This window comes from Colias croceus, chromosome 6 (genome assembly GCF_905220415.1).
Source record: "Colias croceus chromosome 6, ilColCroc2.1".
In the NCBI taxonomy this organism is placed as follows: domain Eukaryota; kingdom Metazoa; phylum Arthropoda; class Insecta; order Lepidoptera; family Pieridae; genus Colias; species Colias croceus.
In genome coordinates this window covers 6,201,304-6,219,389 of record NC_059542.1, presented here as the reverse complement: position 1 = coordinate 6,219,389, position 18,086 = coordinate 6,201,304, and the positions used below count along the sequence as shown (strand labels likewise).

General features: G+C 30.8%; 3 protein-coding genes across 4 annotated transcripts in view; all 3 read left to right on the top strand.

Moving 5' to 3' along the window:
* Nucleotides 1-1,952: 1,952 nt before the first annotated feature.
* LOC123692288 (protein lethal(3)malignant blood neoplasm 1-like) lies at nucleotides 1,953-6,785 on the top strand. Of its 2 annotated transcripts, XM_045637012.1 has the most exons (4): nucleotides 1,953-2,009; nucleotides 3,848-4,002; nucleotides 4,838-4,969; nucleotides 5,114-6,785. In XM_045637012.1, exons 2-4 carry the CDS (start codon nucleotides 3,855-3,857, stop codon nucleotides 6,403-6,405), a joined length of 1,572 nt encoding a protein of 523 aa, XP_045492968.1. In that variant the 5' UTR covers nucleotides 1,953-2,009; nucleotides 3,848-3,854; the 3' UTR covers nucleotides 6,406-6,785. The 2 variants fall into 2 exon arrangements, with proteins under 2 accessions (XP_045492968.1, XP_045492969.1); XM_045637013.1 differs by lacking the exon at nucleotides 1,953-2,009 and having other exon boundaries at nucleotides 3,893-4,001; nucleotides 4,836-4,969.
* Nucleotides 6,786-8,750: 1,965 nt separating this feature from the next.
* LOC123692290 overlaps nucleotides 8,751-18,086 on the top strand; it is a 30,123-nt gene continuing 20,787 nt past the window's right edge. Inside the window, exons 1-2 of the mRNA XM_045637016.1 lie at nucleotides 8,751-9,086; nucleotides 13,695-13,754. Of these exons, the coding sequence (XP_045492972.1) occupies nucleotides 13,728-13,754 (27 nt within the window). The 5' untranslated portion in view covers nucleotides 8,751-9,086; nucleotides 13,695-13,727. The remainder of the gene's footprint in view (nucleotides 9,087-13,694; nucleotides 13,755-18,086) is intronic.
* On the top strand, nucleotides 14,883-16,415 carry LOC123692292. Its single transcript, XM_045637019.1, has 3 exons — nucleotides 14,883-15,007; nucleotides 15,118-15,153; nucleotides 15,367-16,415. The coding sequence occupies exons 1-3, from the start codon at nucleotides 14,936-14,938 to the stop codon at nucleotides 16,126-16,128; spliced, it is 870 nt and encodes a 289-aa protein (XP_045492975.1). The 5' UTR covers nucleotides 14,883-14,935; the 3' UTR covers nucleotides 16,129-16,415.

Sequence of the window (18,086 nt, the reverse complement as noted above, 5' to 3'; positions counted from 1 at the left end):
GTGGATTATGGCCTGTACCCTCATAGGAGGCCCGTGTCCCAGCAGTGGGAACGTATATGGGCTGATGATGATGATGATGATGATGAGAATTTTACAGTTTTGAAATTATTATTTTACACAATATAATTATTATTAGCCATGCAGAAACAAAACTTCAGACAAAAAGATCCTATTAGACTTTAAATCGTTATTAATACCCACATTTTATATTGATACTAAAAGCATCTAGAAATTTAAAGTCTCATAACATTTTTACAATTCATACAAATATTTATATCAAGGAATCATTAAAATATTAAAATTATATCCACATAAAACACATGTATGACGCGTTATTGGCCTTAGAGATTCTCTAAAAAATTGTCAAAACAAGAAAATCAATGCATCATTGCGTCATTCTGGTCGTCATAAATAATAACACAGTAATTACACCGCTACATATTGCCAACCGAATAAAATATATATTTGTTGACTAATTGTTTATAGTTAACCTTCTCAACAAAATATAGTAAAGTTTACAAAAATTGTCCGTATCTATACTATCAATTCCAAAACTTCAACCTTGATTTGTCTCGGTAATTGTAAAATAAACATCAAACACTCAATACATTACACACTGACCTTTATCAATTTATGCAATACGTTTTATTGAAATTATATAATTGTGGCCAATGAAGCTTTTCTTTTAATAGTAGCGTCGATAAATCATATAGATAATTAATATAGTTTAGAAAACCTTAAAACCACACTGTAAATCCATGAAATTATTGTAGAGTAACCGATACGTCCTGATAAGTGTACAAAGATACAATTAAATATGTCTGTAAAGTAGGTCAAAATTCAATTGAAAGGAGCATTATATTCAATCATACAAACATATAGGTAATAATGACTTATATTTCAAATACAAGACTTATATTTTTTTATTAAAATAGACTAGCAAATTATGAAAATGTACACAAAATTACAAAAATTAAGAAAATGTTAACCGCTAGAACTTTCAAACAATACTCACGTACCTACTGATGCAAAAATATAATATAATTTTTTAAAATATAGTGGTTTGTTATAAATAATTGTGACATAAATATAGAAGTACAAAACATAGAGCCTACGATTAGAATAATCAAGTGAGCCCTATTATATTAAACTAGGCGCTGCTCCGCGCGGTTTCACCCCCGTGGCTCCACTCCTGTTGGTCGTAGCGTAATCATAATATATAGCTTATAGCCTTCCTCGATAAATGAGCTATCTAACACCGAAAGAATTTTTCAATTCGGACCAGTAGTTCCCAAGATTAGCGCGATCAGTCAAACAAACAAACTCTTCAGCTTTATAATTATATCAAAATTAAATTGAATATGTTAAAATATAATATAGTTATACATTATTAAATATTCATTTAACTGGTAAATTTTGCTGAGTAAGGTTTTTTTTGTGTAGTGTTGCTATTCTGCATCTCAATCACCGGTAGAGTTCAGCGTATTGCACATTTTACACGAATTTTGCTTTGGTTATCAAACTTCAAAAACTGAATCTGAAAATTAATAAGTACTTTAGTTTTCTTAGTTCATTTTAACACGATCGCCATATAATATTATTTTTATTATGTATATAGATCAATATACTCTAATAAATAAACATAATTACTTATAGAAATTCGATTACGTTATATATTATATATTATATAGATATACTTAGATATAATTGTGTAAGTAATGTACGATAAACTTTCAAATTCATAAATGCTAATACACAATTAAACACAAGTGTACACAATATATTGTCACTCACACATCCGCGCTATATTTATCACCATAATCTCCTGCAATACAACATTGATTGAGTAAAATCAATAAATGTTTTTTTTTAATCGTAGTGAATACCTGTAGATCAAATCTCACGGATGAGTTAATAAATTACGTTTGCCAAAGTATCGGCGCAGTCTTGTGCGGACATTTGCGCAATAGGCCGCATGCGGGCGCTTATGTTTTTAAATAATATATAAGGTAAAAAACATTAAAATTATTTCATACAATAACATGAACTATAGTTTTAATTTTAAACTATTCGCGTAAGCGGTAAGTCCTTTGCTGTCTTAAAATTTTATCTGTTTCAAATATTAGTAGAAGAAGGATGGATTATATTTTTTATCGTAGAACATTTGTCATAAGCTAATTTTCAATTAACGTTAATAACTTTTTGTTTGTTTTATATAAAACTAGCTTTCCACCCGCAGCTTCACCCGCGCAGTCAAAGAAAATCCGAATCCGCATAGTTCCCGTTCCCGTGGGATTTCCGGGATAAAACCTATCCTATTACCCGGAGTAAAAAGTAGCCTATGTCCTTTCTCGGGTATCAAAATATCTCTATACCAAAGTTCATGCAAATTGGTTCAGTAGTTAAGGCGTGATTGAGTAACAGACAGACAGACAGAGTTACTTTCGCATTAATTATTATAATATTAGTATGGATTTACATGCGTACACTCTGCACCTTTTTTGTCTAGAGTGTAATTAATTTTGGTTTAGATAATAGATATCTATACATATAGGTATGCAAATAAATAATGCAGTATTTATTAAGTTAATTCTTCGTTAAACATACGTAGTCGTAAATTAAATAATATTTTTGCATATTTGAACATATATTATAACATAATATAATTTAATGTTTTTAAATAATTTTGCTAAATAAATAGCATATTTGCAATACATAATTACTCAATGCGGAAATTAAAATTTATATTTTATAAGTTATATTGTACAATCAATTTCTTCCGATGGCCAAGGTAATCTTCTAATTTGCAATTCATGAGGCATAAAAATAAAATATTTTTGAAAGAATTACAAAATTACAACAAATTCATTGTATTAACCTTTAAATTACAACAATAAACTTGATTGTTTATTACAGAAATAGTCAATTTTGACATATAATATAATTAATAGGTATAACTTACCATACATACAAGTTACCAGACTATCAAAATAAATGTTCCTAAATTTACATAATAATACCCATCCTATAATAACACATTGAATTGTTAGAATCGAGGGGAAATTTATATTAGTTTGAACTTTATACCAATAAATGTGATCATTTATATGTACCTATCAAGAAAAGTATCATCAAAGGATGAATATTTAAATTTTTTTTATTGTTAAAATAATCCATTGTACTTTAAAGTAACAGATGACACTAAAGAAGTATGACAACATCTTATCGTATAGGTACTCGAATACCCAAAATATGCAAATCTATCTTATAAAATATAACTATTACCGATGGCTGCAAAGTGCTATTATTTGCAGTTCTAACCATTGTTTTGGTATTATGTCCATGTCATAATCACTGTAACAAAATCATTATTGCTGTTGAGGAAATATCTACTTTTAAGAAAATAAGTACTAAAGAATAAAGCAGCCATGCAAGCAAATAAAGAAATAATTTGATTTGGTATTTCTTTGATAACATTGCTACAGTGAAACTTTGGAATACTTCGCTTTATAAATTAATAACATAGGCAAGCCATAAAAACATATAACAATAACCGTAAACAAATAAATTGACACATTTACAACGTCTTCGAAATAGTAAATATATATGTATTATATATTATGCTGTTGAAACATACTAACATTTTGCCCTTCATGGTACCTATGTTCTTGAAATAATACTCGCAGACCGCAGTATGTTAAAATATTAAATTGTAACTACATTTTACTCGTAAGCTAAAATACACCTAAGAATTTAAAACATTTTAAACCCTCCTTCAAGAATCGTTATTTAAGTACAAAATTATGTATGAAGGCAAAGCTAATCAACTATTTCATTGTTTTTTCAGATTTAACATGTGTGCGGCCAAGAAGTGTCTTTTAATTCTGGGTATCATTGGTCTTACACTTCAAGTGGATGGGGTGGACAAGTATACAGATGAAAACAGGCCATATGAATTCGGTTTTTCAATAGACGGCGAACAGCATCGCCACGAGAAAAAAGGTACATATCATACGCAAGTTCATGGTCACATATATACGGATTGTGGGTTAAATAATCATATATTCAGTCATAGCTATTAAGTCATAACTCGCTTTTTGAGACTTGACGTCGCCACGAGCCAATATTATAAATAGTCAATCTTTATTATGAACAATTAAAAACGATGACACGCTCTATCAAATAAAAATAACTTCCATATTGCGAAATAAGATACTTTAGATTTAGACTTTATTATTACAAAAACATTTTAACACTCTTTTGTTTTATTAAAAATATTGCTTATTCGATATTCTCACATAGATACTTTTATAATTTATTATACTCTAAGCGATCATCTTTTGGATAAATAGTTACAGATTTTTTACATATAGACTATGCAGTAACTGAGATAATATTTGTAATTCGTGATGACTAAATTTATGTAATGTGCATAATATCTTTATTTTATTAAGTTTAGTTATATAGTTTATCGTGCATTAGGCTATAGGAAATAACTATATATATGAATTTGATTATTCAAATACTGACATAATCACGTCATGCCTTGAAGTGTGTAAATAAGTAAAGTTCTAAATGTGATGGCAAAATTCTGAAAATGGAAATCTGGTGGTCAAGGTCGCACAAAAAATTATCTAATAATGAACATTATACCTAGTGGTTCAGATCAGCACCAAATTATTCTAAGAAAAGAGATAATATTATAATAGAGTTTATAGATAAAAGATTTATACACAACATCATACATACATCTCTATTTAAATTTGTGTGATATATTTTATAGAAAAATGTATTTGAGTATAAAATATCCTAATTTCTTTCTTTCTTAATTTTTCAGATGAGAATGGAATTATTATGGGAGAGTTTGGATTCATAACAGCTGATGGAGTGTATCACGTCACCGTGTACGCTACTGATGAACAAGGACGTTTCAAAATATTGTCTATGAAAAATATCCGCGTAAAACCATGTAAGTTTTAAATTATAGTTATTATATTTAAGTAACTACTTATGTAATTTTTTAACATTTTTAAAAACATTCCACAATAGTTAAATATTATTGTTTTTAATAATAATATGCGCTTTTTAATTTATATTTACTAAAATTTCACAGATCCCTCAGCCGCTTCTCAAAACGCCCGGCAAGGACATTCTTTGTCATTGCCAAATACTCAGAACAGTTTACCAGCATCATCAAGTGGAATTTCAACTCCAACGAATGAAGCAAAACAACAACTTCAAACACAATTCACTCAACCTGAGAATCATCAAAATTCTAAAGTGTCAACGTTCCAATTACCACCTGCGTCACCGGTTAAATCATGCTCTCATTGTAGCTTACCAACTACGACAACATTAGCACCTAAATTTGCAAACCCAATATCACAATCATTTGATTCGCAAATAAATCAAGCAGAAACTTTGTCAAGTTTTAACAATGATCAAAATAAAAATGTACAAAACACAGAAAACAATAATTACAACCAAAATACGTATAGTAATGGACAACCAAATAACCCTTCATATGGTATAAATAACAACCCAATACTAAACAATGGACCTAATACTCAATATCCTCAAGATTACAATTCTAATGTCCAGAATTCGCAAAGTGTGTCACAAAGTGGATATGGATTGGAAAATAATCCTTCATATGGAAATGTGGCTCCCTCACCAGAAGGATTAAATCAACAAATATCTAATTTCAATAGCAATATCAATCAATATTCTAACGGTTTAAGAAATGATGGCGTTTCATCATATCCAGGTACAATACCAGACACACAAGTAAATGCTCAGAAACCAAATGAATTTGCAAACCCAATATCACAATCATATGGTTCAAAATTTGAAAATAACCCAACAGGTTTTTCAGGAAGCCGTAACCCAAAAAGATATGAACCAGAATCTGGATTAGTTGGTCCCCAAAATGCATTGCCAGGAATAAATCGAAATGCATTAGAGTCAACAAATTTACCTGAAATACCGCCGGAAAAACCTATGCTTATTTCAGCACAAATGCAAATTGTCGATAAGAACACAGATATTTACCACAAAAACCCAGGTGAAAGCGATGGCTTACCAGAAGGCGTCACTAAAGATTATATGGAGCGAGTTTTATACGTGTTCAATTATACGGTTGGATTCCATGGACATTTCGAGAAGGGTTATGCCAATGGTGCAAAGCAAGGTTATTATTATGTAACAGGCAGAAATGGTGTAAGAACTCGTGTTGATTATGAAGCTGATGAAAAGGGATTCCGTCCGAAAATTAGTCAAGAAGTGCTTGATTTATTATCTGATGAAGTGCCAAAACCTGAGACAGAAAAGGAACCAAAATATGGGCTCAAGAGTTATGAATTTAAGTGGCTGTATTTTCCAGTTGAATCAAAGCAACAAAAATAGTTTATAAAATATCTGCCAATTATATACTACGATACCAATCCCTCAGACTGGGAAGACTGAAAATTCTCAATATTTTACAAACAACACAACGTTGTCTATTATTTAAATTATAACGACACGATGGTCAGCTCCGAGTAAAAATAGAACGGACATTAATTTATTATTTTATAAGATAGTAACTCTTATAATATAATTTTATTATCACTGCCACTTGTTACTGCCAATATTTATTGGTGCTCAAATATGTAAGTTAATATAATGAACTATGTTTATGTGTAAAGCGCGTCACACACGGTGAAGATACTATAATATTTTATGTTAAGATTCTCTAATAAAAAACGTTATAGTATCTTAAGGTATCCGGTATCAGCATTCTGACCATCATTTTTCTTTTTGTCATTGCGTACTAAGACCCCTGTAGAACCGCCATCCTGTTACAAATGACCCACAAAATTTCGGATAGGTACCTTAAGATACTGTAACGTTTTATATTAGAGAATCTTAACATAAAATATTATACATAGTATCTTCACCGTGTGTGACGCGCCTAAATGTGTGAATATGTCAAAATACAATTTTGCGTGTAACAAAAAGCCAGGCGCGCATCTTCTTGCAAAATACTACTTTGAATTCTTGTATCATCCGTAAATATCTAACTATAAGTAATACTTTTATTTTATTATGTATATGCTTAATCAATATCCTGTTAAATTATAAATGGCGTTTTTCATTAAATATTCTAAAATGTGATAGATTAATTACATAAGATATATTTTTAAATAAATATCGCTTATTTCATTTATTTTCCTTATTTATCCATAATAAGTCTCGCATTTAAGTTATCTATGCTTAAGTTAAAATATATTTTCAATATTTGATATTCTCACTGCTAATGCCATGATTTATGTTCTTTTTTTAATGAGGAATTTCATAAATAATTAAACAAGTTATATACTTAGTTATTACCGTTGCTAATAATAATATACCTACCTATAACCTATTCCACACTCCTAAGGTTTATTAAGCTGTCATCTGTTGAAAATAATCATTAAGAAATAATCAATACGTACTGTGTGCCTAGTGCGAGTTTTCCTCGAGTACGAAACGTTATTATCGCGTCTGCGTCACAGCGAAATTTGTATAGGTAATCAAAGCTTCCCCATACGTCCGCTAGGGGCGCTGTTCGATTTCCCATACTAATTCGGCTGTGACGCAAACGCGATAGTAACGTTTCGTACTCGATGAAAACTCGCACTAGGCACACTGAGCTAAGTCCACCTCTGCACCTCAGAATAGTGAGCTGCTTTAATACATAGTATACCCTCTGGCTATAGATGGCGTTACTTAGTGCTGAACGATAAAATCATATGAAGGTGGGAATACACCTATCACACACAACACAAATTAAGCGCTTCAAGAGTAGAAAGATCATTAACGATTAGATTGATTACGACCATTAAATCATTTTTGATAGACGAGTCAATAAAATAAGCTATTACCCAAAAAATATTTTATAATATAAATATTTATTTTACACTTATAAGCACCTTGTGCAATAATTTTAAGAAATATCAAAATTGTTCAAAATTTACACGTAAACATCATCATCACTACATATACCTAGTATAAAACAAAGTCGTTTTCTATGTCCCTATTTCCCTATGTACGCTTAAATCTTTAAAAATACGCAACGGTTTTGATGCGGTTTTTTTTAATAGATAGAGTGATTCAAGAGGAAGGTTTTAATATATAATTTATTAGGTTATAGACAAAGCGGGCGAAGCCGCACGCGGTAAGCTAGTTATTAATAAAGCGCTGTCTGTTAGTTTATCGATGCGCAGTAGTCACAAAAGCAAAAACCAAAGAAAAGTTTATATCACTCACTTAAAAATTAAATAGGAATGGAGAATGTATGACCTCAACATCTAATTATTCTCTTGATTTCCTGTGTAATGTTTTCCATTTGGTATGTAGGTGGTAGGTGTCAGTTTAGTAATACAAAATGCGAATTAAGCTTTATTTCATATTTAAGGAAGCCAATCATCCAACCACATAGGGTAGGTATGTAATAAATATTGCAATAACCGAAAATGTCATAGTATTTTTCTATATTATTGGCTAATATCATCAAATACTCTACGTTTTAATACACCTAATAGTGGGCAAGTAAGCGAAAAAGTTGACCTTCATGTTGTGGGTCAACCGTAAACATTTCATGACCTGCAACAATTCAATAATAAATCCAGTGTAGCAGATTGCATAATTCCGAGATAGTGAATGAGATAGTAGCACAGATGATAGTAGGTATTCTTGGTGTACTATCACCGCGTGTTTTTGGCGGGAAACCCGAAGCAGTTTCAACAGAACCGGCGCGTGCGCACCACGCGTTTGTTTTTCAAGCCTCCAAGCCCGATGCGATCGCGAACGCGACGTTTTGTCTCTTAATCTTTTTGTTCTAACAATTTGTTTAAATGGAAGTATTGAGGACACACCTCATTTCCCATTGTTGCGATTCTCTTTAACATGCTGTGAATATTCTTTGTTAGCTTACAATAGCAGTGTTAGTTCTACTTTCGTAAAATTCAAATTTAAACTGTCCCTGTGAATATAAACATATATACCGTTCTATTTTTCGTGATTGTTGAGACGAAAAATAACTCATTTGGGCAATACCTCAAGAGGTTGGTATTAAATATTAATAAATATGCACTTATGTTACAATGCACTACCTATGGTTACAGATTTACCTAACAAATAATTAACAGCCTCATTATAATTAAACAAATTTGCAACGGACTTCAAAAATCATAACACCTAATATCAAATCATCTGCAGTAACGAAAAATATCAATTTATTCTTAAAAATATATTTATCCCTAAAACATTTATTCGAGACCTGTTTTAGATTTTTTTTTCCTCTAGGCCTGAACGTATTTTTGAGCTTTATATTGAAATTTAATCTGAAATGAACATCTATAAATATTTTTTAAAATTACTGTTAAACAATTGGAACCCCGCTGAAATACACAGCAACTTTAATTAACGATCTAAACAAAATTTCTTCAAACTTCATTTTCTTTACAGTGGTTTTTGTTTTGTCTCTAACCAGTATAGTTGACATGCAACTATCTTACCATATAAAGCCTATATTAAATTTCGACACCCACGCCTAATCAACCCGACCCTGCCCGTCAATGATAAAAATGGACCTGTGACTATTAGCGCATGTTATGTCACTCCACTGAAATGCGAAGGTCTTGTATTTGCGGGACTATGAAGTGACCTTACATGAATGATTACAGTAGCCGTGCTATAATAGGACAAAAATTAATCATACGTGAAATATTGAGGTCATAACTTTGTGATAACTAAACGTAAATCAAACAACAATCGTGTTAATGCCTTACGAAATGTAATTTAATCAAATTATTGATCTTTGTCTTAAATTTAGATACGCCACAATCACTTCCAGTTATAATGAGCTTATTATTAGTTTATAGTGTTCCTTCGTTTATCTCCCATGTAAAATAATAAGCAATTACGCGTATTTGTCTAAATAATAAAAGACATAGCGTGACGTTGACGCACGATTAACCGTTCCACTTGACCGCTATATTTTACAAAAACCTAATGAGATAATTACTTGAAAGACGACCAAACCTTGTCTCTGCAGCATCTTTGTTTGCACATACCGACACCAATTTGAATAAATAGTTCTGTGATAAATAAATATTGGAAATAATTAAGGTGCATCTTATCTCAGCTCCATTTAGGTTCCTTTGTGCGAATCATTATTATCTATGAAAAATATGTTAATTTTACAGAATGTCTTAATAAACAAAAATACTATTAAATAATAAATAATATAAAAATCGCTTCATTAAATATATTTACAGGGCTGCATTAAGTACAAAATCTACATAATTATTATCTTTACATACTTACTTACTTGAAGAAATTCAAACATAAATTACAAATTAACCCCGAAAAATGACAAACTAAAATACAAGTGATAACTGCGTTAAAAACAACCGACTTCAAACTTGCACTTGCAACATTTACAAATACAGATAAAAATGCTCTTAAAATAAAAACTACTGGGCCTATCCGAATAAAATTTTTATGTGACCAATTCGACACCATCCCACATCGAACAAAAAAAGAATCACGTAAATCGGTTCAGAAACCTCGGAGTAATCGGTGTACATACGTAAAAAAAAACATACCGGCCGAATTGATAACCTCCTCCTTTTTTTGACGGTTAAAAAAGATAGTTTGTGCAAATCCTTTAACAATGGACGATAAGTGGATTAGGACATTAATTAATATATCAAATCCATACTAATATTATAAATGCGAAAGTAACTCTGTCTGTCTGTCTGTTATCAATCACGCCTAAACTACTGAACCAATTTTCATGAAATTTGGTATGGAGATATTTTGATACCCGAGAACGGACATAGGCTACTTTTTATCCCGGGAAAATGACGCAATCCCGGAAATCCCACGGGAACGGAAATTATGCGGGTTTTTATTTGACTGCGCGGGCGAAGCCGCAGGCGGAAAGCTAGTTAAGAAATAATTCAAAATGTCCTATTACTACTCTACGTTTCGATAGAGATATCTCGTTGAAATTCTTATTATTAGAGCAGATTCAGCAAAACGATCACAAAAACAAGGTACAACCGTTGTAATTGTTATACGTTCGGAAGTTAAATCAGTTCGTTAATTGAATGATTACCTATTATTTAACTCAAGGCATAATATAAGGAAATGGAGTCTTAATCAAACGTGTTATTATTAGTTAATGTAGGAAACAATAACTTTTTCACGCGTTTGTGACACGCTCAATTACATTGAATGATTTGTGAGTACTGAATAAATTCAAGATTACTTAATCTTACATTTATTTACATTCCAGTCTATATTATAATAATAATGCAAAGTATAGATAATCTAAAGCCAAAATTACCTGCTAATTTACCTATACAAATTTTTGAACCTAAAAAAATAAGACGTCTTAATAGAGATTTAGTGAAATTTTTCTACATCTCCTATAATAGGGCACTCATAAATGTTCTAAGGAAGCATTTTTGATGTCAATGAACACATTATTTCGCAAAAGGTAAATCAAGATCATTAGATATTCTCACTAACAGTGCATCGCCCACTTTATTAATATAAACAAGATTCTTTAGTAAGATAGTATTTTCTTATTTACATATATGTTGATAATTTTCCGAAAAAGGCATCGCATCTGTAGAATATATAACGGAAAATATATAATGTGTGGGTATCAAAGAGATCATATATAAGAATATTTATTTCATTCAGACCCATTATATGCTTCGCTTTTCAGTTTCGTTCATAAATTAGCAGCATAATAATATTATTAGTGGTTTCCGCTTTTGAGACTTAGTAGATATGCAAATAAAATCATATTATGCATCCAAAATCAAGGACCGAAATTTTTTTGAACAAAGTTTTTATCGTTATTATATTTTATTTTTGCTTAATTCGGACAAAGCAATATATAGCGCAATCACTGTGCAATATTGGTTGCATATCACTCAGCTCATTATAGAGTCATTTTTTTAAGGAAACATTTTTCTTTATAAAGCCTTTTAATTTTTGACGAAATAACCGTAATTCCGCGCTTATCTGGAATATTAAATCGTCGCATCAATACAAGATATATTTTTAAATGTAAGTAGTTTAAATATTAAGCAATACTGTAATAGTGCAGGATTTACAAAACTTAGTTCATAATATAAGTAGGTAAACCACAAGTCTTGCTGACACCCTATTGAATTACCCATCCGCGTTTCTTAACGTTATAAAATATAGCAAAACGTGATATTACTCAAGCAATTTCTAATGATGAAATGATCATCTAGTTAATTTGGAACATAACATGGACAAATTGATTTCGGCGGTTGTGATAGCGATTCATTGCGTAAAATATATGCTGGTTTAGTCTGCGTTGGCTACTGTAGAAAATACTATAAGTGCGTTTATATAATGTGTTATACATAAATAAATATAAATCACATTTAATGCTAAATAGCTTTATTTTCATTCCCCGACGCAAGATTATTGCGCCAAACGCGTTTACATTTTAACATAATAATATATCGTAACAAAGGTTCTCATTACATAATTTGAATCTGTGAAAATTACGAACTCAGTGAAAACAATACTTTCAACTCTTATAATTAAAACACTACTGTGCATATTATCACCGTTTACAAGACATACAATTTATCATAAATGACGTAATAATCATAGTTTTGAATGTGAACATATTTTATTTATACAGGTAATTTGTTTTTGTTTAAATATTTTGTATAGGTCTTGTACAAAATGTAAATTAGGCTCTACAAATTGCGTGAACTAATTAAGTACGGTTCTGACATCTTAAGGTACACAGTATTCAGATACGTAACGAACGTCTGAATATATTATGACTTCTTATATTATGCCTCAGTTGTAATTTATATGCACGGGATGCTCCCCTTTTCACTATCATTTCAATATCGCTTTCTATTTATGCGGTCACACTAATGTCATGTAAGTGTAACAATATTAATCTACGCAATATCGACTTCTTCTAAAAACAGTTAAGATTTAAGAACTTAGAGTTTTTCAAACATACGTATATTGATAACAAAACAAGTTTTAGTGTAAAGTGGGAAATATACAATTTAAATAATAAAATAACACAATAGTATATCTATGTCGCTAATATAAGCGGTCGTAGCGTTGATCGTTACCTACATTTTCAATGTCACGAATATTTCTTGTCATGCCGAAGTGCATTCATCGCTAGTACATGATTGTTACGACTAACACACATACAAAACACCTACAAGTTACCTTGTAAATTGGAGCACACGACACTTACGTGAAGCTTAATGATTAACAAGCATAATTAAGGGCACTGTGGGTAGGATGTTTCACAAATTACTTCGAAATAATACGTATAAAATACTAGTTTATAAATTGTTGTAATGACCCCAGGATGTCTATTCATTCCTATAAAAAAGACTTTTTTATTAGTCACAGGAAGTCTGAATTGCTCGAGCAGAAGCAAAACAGTGTTTTTGAAATTAAATGGATAATTTAACCTGGCGCAGAACATAACTGATAGTTAAAAGGTGGAAATTATGTACCTTATAGTGCCATGTGCCTCATGTCACAGATGTGATTTTTAAAAATATAGACGTAGCGTACGTAATAAGTATAATTATAGTGTCAAACGATTTAATAAACAACTAATTATTTTACAGATATCACGGCGCTCAATGCGGTTGTGATGAACAATGTATAAACAAGAGCTACTGATATTGGTAAGTAGGATATATTTTTTCCTTTAATTAATAATGAAATAACCCGTATCAAACATCCCGTTAAAACCTCTGGGCTCTTCAATAAAAAGGAAACTCCGTGTACTTATATATTGCTCGTATTGTGTGTATATTGCTCCTATTTCACTAATCGAAGTTCCGGACAAGTCGGTCATCAGCCTTCTTTACGCAGTACTTATTACAGTTGTTACAATACGTGTTACAGTATCTTCTACTTTTCTACAATGGAATAAATACTGCTAAAGAACGTAACAGTAACCTCCACGGGAATTTTTCTTTACTGGGTAGGTATAAAACCTCATATTATATACCCCTGGGATCAACAATTAGGTAACGCTCGCTCTACACCCGCTAGTTGACATAATACCGTTACTCGTATGTACAGAAAAAATAAAAATTAAGTAAGTTTATACTACAATACATTAACTATTCATACTACAATACATTGTGATTAAAAGTGGCCCAAAATAAGGTTGCGAAAATGCGCTGAGAAGAATGAAGTTGTAAATATAATTAAATTACACGTCTGACCAGTAGTAATAATTTTCTACATACATGAAAACAAAGTTAGATAAATTATTGCAATGTAATCAATGAGTAAAACGAAAATTATGAAAAAATAATATAATACAAAAAAAGCAGTCAAATGAATACTACCTACATACTTGCAACTCTGCATAGAGTTAAGTAGATCTATTGTATTTATATCGAGTTGGTTATAGTCTAACTATAGTCAATTGAAATGGCATATTTTTAAGGCTTTTTTTTTACTTCAACGCCCTACTTTCCCAGAAGACGCAACCCTGAATGTCATTTCTCCATATACCTGCTAGACTTAAAAGCTAAAAAAGCTCACCACGGGTTGTGGTTGCAGTATAAAATCCACATCGCAAGTTCTGTAAAAATACTAATATATTTTGTACAATTTTTACAACCATAAACGTTACAATTTTGTAGTTAAAGTATATGTTACGTATATGTTGTTATTTATATATCCTAAAACCAATCTAAATCCTGATTAGATGTTACGATCCTACAAGTCAATATCCGTTTAATACGCATGAGAAATATTTAAATTTGCGTTTTACATCTGCAGGTAATGAAGCGAATGATAATAAAAAGCCACTTCTAGCGTTTCATATATATGTTGTTTTTATCTTAATATGGAACTTAGAAATGTGAATTTTACGTTATTTTTAATTATAACTCAGTGTTTCGTATGTAGGATCTTTGCGGTGAGAATACTCTTTTGAATGTCTGATATTTTTGGATATTTTTTTACAAACTTATTTTGATGCTGAAAGGTATCTACTGAAAGAGGATATAATAATATTATTTTTTTCAGAGCTATAATAAAGATGTAGTTTGCATTGTAGAAAAGGTATGGAATAATTATTATGTACTTTAATAATATTTTCACAAGTAGGCCTTCATTTTAAAGCCGTTCTTATAAAAATAATCTACATTTTTCCTTGAATAAAATAATCGTGCCTAGGTACCAATTTCACCTAATTGAAAATCTTCTTCTATCAATTTCCAATTTCCATAAATTGAAAATCGAGGACATCATAAAATATCACTAAACATTTTACAGGGAGACACAATATGCAAAGCAGCAGGAACTCGAAAAACAGCTGACGTTAACCTTCCCTCACACGAACCTTATATACCAACAAAAGAACCAGCAATATTTTATGATTGTTCATCCCTGCATTGTGATTCTATAAAACTTTACTCGTTAACACAATTATCAACCTTGGCCCAAAATCTAAGGTTTTGTTATCTGGAAGGGAAAAACTACAATTGTCAAAAATTAAAATATCGTAGCTACAAAGATATAGATAAGTTACTATTTTTATCAAATAATATACCAAATAAGGTATTCTATTTCGTCGACTGCTTGATGTACTCGGACGGGGCGCGTGTGTGCCATAGAAAGGAGGAGATTGATTCTCACGCCAAATTAGTCGATACTGGGAACATTGTGCGACCGAACGAAGCCAACATTCTTTCGCAGGATGAATTTATATGCGAACAGAGTGAAGACAAAAGAATTATATGTGATTTCAATCAATTTGTACCGTATAATGATGAACTTAAATTAAAGGATTCTTTAAAAACTAAAACCAATATACTCTTAAAAACAGGTACATCTCTAGTGAATCTAGACTATAGTTGTCTGAATTCTTGGTGTGGGTATTCTGGGCAAATGTCTCCTACTCGTAGAATAGAGCATTACGAGCCACCAGGAGGAAAAGTGTACCGCTGTTATTACGCAAAAGGGCAGCAGGCTTGCAAGGAATTATACGGTAGAATGAGGTCAGTTTACAACGACCGAGATTGGTTAAGTTCTTGAGACATGATACGAGAGACAATTTATATAATACACTTTACAAATACCATTGGTAATAGTTGCTAGAATTTTGAAGGTATGTAATCTCTAGCTAGTTACAAGAAATTGGTAATTATAAGATGTACTTATCAAAAATTATTGCGAAAAGGCTGTTCAGCAAAAAGACAAATTACCTATTAAATTAAATATTTATCTTAATAAAAATATAAATAAACCTTTAGAACGTATTAAAATTTAACTCAATTCTTCATTGTTTCTTTTTAATGGACCGTAAAATTGAGTCACAGAACTGCACTACAAACTCAAAACAATGAATACTTGACCGTATTGTTCCTAGTAAGGTAGGTCAGGTGCTATCTGCATCATCGAGCTCATCAATACCAATAAGTTTACTATCACAATTTGTTTGCTGTCTTAAAAATAGTCATAATAGCATACCTACTTTAAGAATTATAATAACAAATAACATTTATTCAGAAGAATTTCCAGAACGGCAAACTAGCTGGCCTGGCTATCAAGACTTCATTAATAAATTCCCTAATAGAAAATAGTATTAAGTATCTTTGTAAGGTACCTTCTTAATAATTAATATATAATAGATTGGTCAAGCAGTTCATCACTACATAGTATAAAACAAAGTCGTTTTCTCATAGTTTATTTGATTGTAAAAAGGAGTTTTATGTATTTCCAAAACCTGATTCCTATCATCATCGATTTTAATTACTTACATTTGATTGATCTAGAAGTATCATATGCCGAGGGGCGTAAATGCATGCAGTATTATGAAATTAATACAATATGTACGATCTTTACATCATCACTACATAGTATAAAACAAAGTCGCTTTCTCTGTCCCTATGTCCCTTTGTATGCTTAAATCTTTAAAACTACACAACGGATTTTGATGCGTTTTCTTTTAATAGATAGAGTGATTCAAGAGGAAGGTTTTAGTATATATTATAATTTATTAGGTTTTAGACAAAGCGGGCGAAGCCGCGGGCGGTGAGCTAGTTGACTATAAAGCTCTACTGGTAGCCCTTTCTTGTCCCCAACCTGTTATATAATGTTATATGTGGACTGTGGTGCAATGTTATTACGATTATTAAGTTCACCAAGTCACTTTCGATCGCTTTGCCAGTGGAAGTGGACGAAGTTTCAAGCACTTGGTTGCCTACATACTCCAACAGACATAATAATTATTATGCAATTGTTATATCAATTACGTACGATACTAAAATCGACTTTTTATTGTCTGTTTCCTCGTGTTGTAATACGTAGTAACAATTAAAAATTACATTATTAAGTAATATAATTTATTTAATTACATATTATTACTGGGTAGTGGGTGTTTTGGATATAATACAGGGTGTACTTGATGTGAATTTGTCTGTTTCCAATTTTTAAGTTACGCGTTGCATTGCGCTGCATTTTGTAACATAATGGTAATGCAATATTAATTTAAACTACATTCACTTGTTTCACATATATTTAAAGATTTGTTTTTATATATCACTTAAAATATCAGTGTGTAATTAAATATTTAATTTAAGCACATTAGATATACATGATATGGATAATTGGTAAAGTATAAAAAATTTTAAATTAATAATTATTTTCTTTTCAAATTCAAAAGAATGAGTAATTTTGTAAATCTTATAAAGAATAATAATATGCGTTGATATAAATGTCCACTAATTAATGTCCTTATTCCACCTGATAACTAGAACATGTTTTTTTATGTTTCCAGTCTTGTAAGACATCTACAGATTACATCAATATGTATTGCATCGTCACATAAATCATTTTCTCTTGGTAATTCAGTGCTCCTTACAAAATTTTGGTATAAAGAAGTTTTTAAATACGATCTTTCGTAAACTGCTTATTAGAACATTTTCGTCTGATATTTCAAAGAACGGACTCTGTCATAATGATTACGAGCACTTAATTTAATTTAATAGAAG

Coding starts and splice junctions, on each gene's coding strand:
- LOC123692288 (XM_045637012.1), top strand. CDS start 3,855: ATGTGTGCGGCCAAGAAGTGTCTTTTAATTCTGGGTATCATTGGTCTT. Junction 4,003..4,837: donor GCATCGCCACGAGAAAAAAG/GTACATATCATA, acceptor TTAATTTTTCAG/ATGAGAATGGAATTATTATG. Junction 4,970..5,113: donor AAATATCCGCGTAAAACCAT/GTAAGTTTTAAA, acceptor AAAATTTCACAG/ATCCCTCAGCCGCTTCTCAA.
- LOC123692292 (XM_045637019.1), top strand. CDS start 14,936: ATGGAACTTAGAAATGTGAATTTTACGTTATTTTTAATTATAACTCAG. Junction 15,008..15,117: donor TCGTATGTAGGATCTTTGCG/GTGAGAATACTC, acceptor TATTTTTTTCAG/AGCTATAATAAAGATGTAGT. Junction 15,154..15,366: donor TAGTTTGCATTGTAGAAAAG/GTATGGAATAAT, acceptor AACATTTTACAG/GGAGACACAATATGCAAAGC.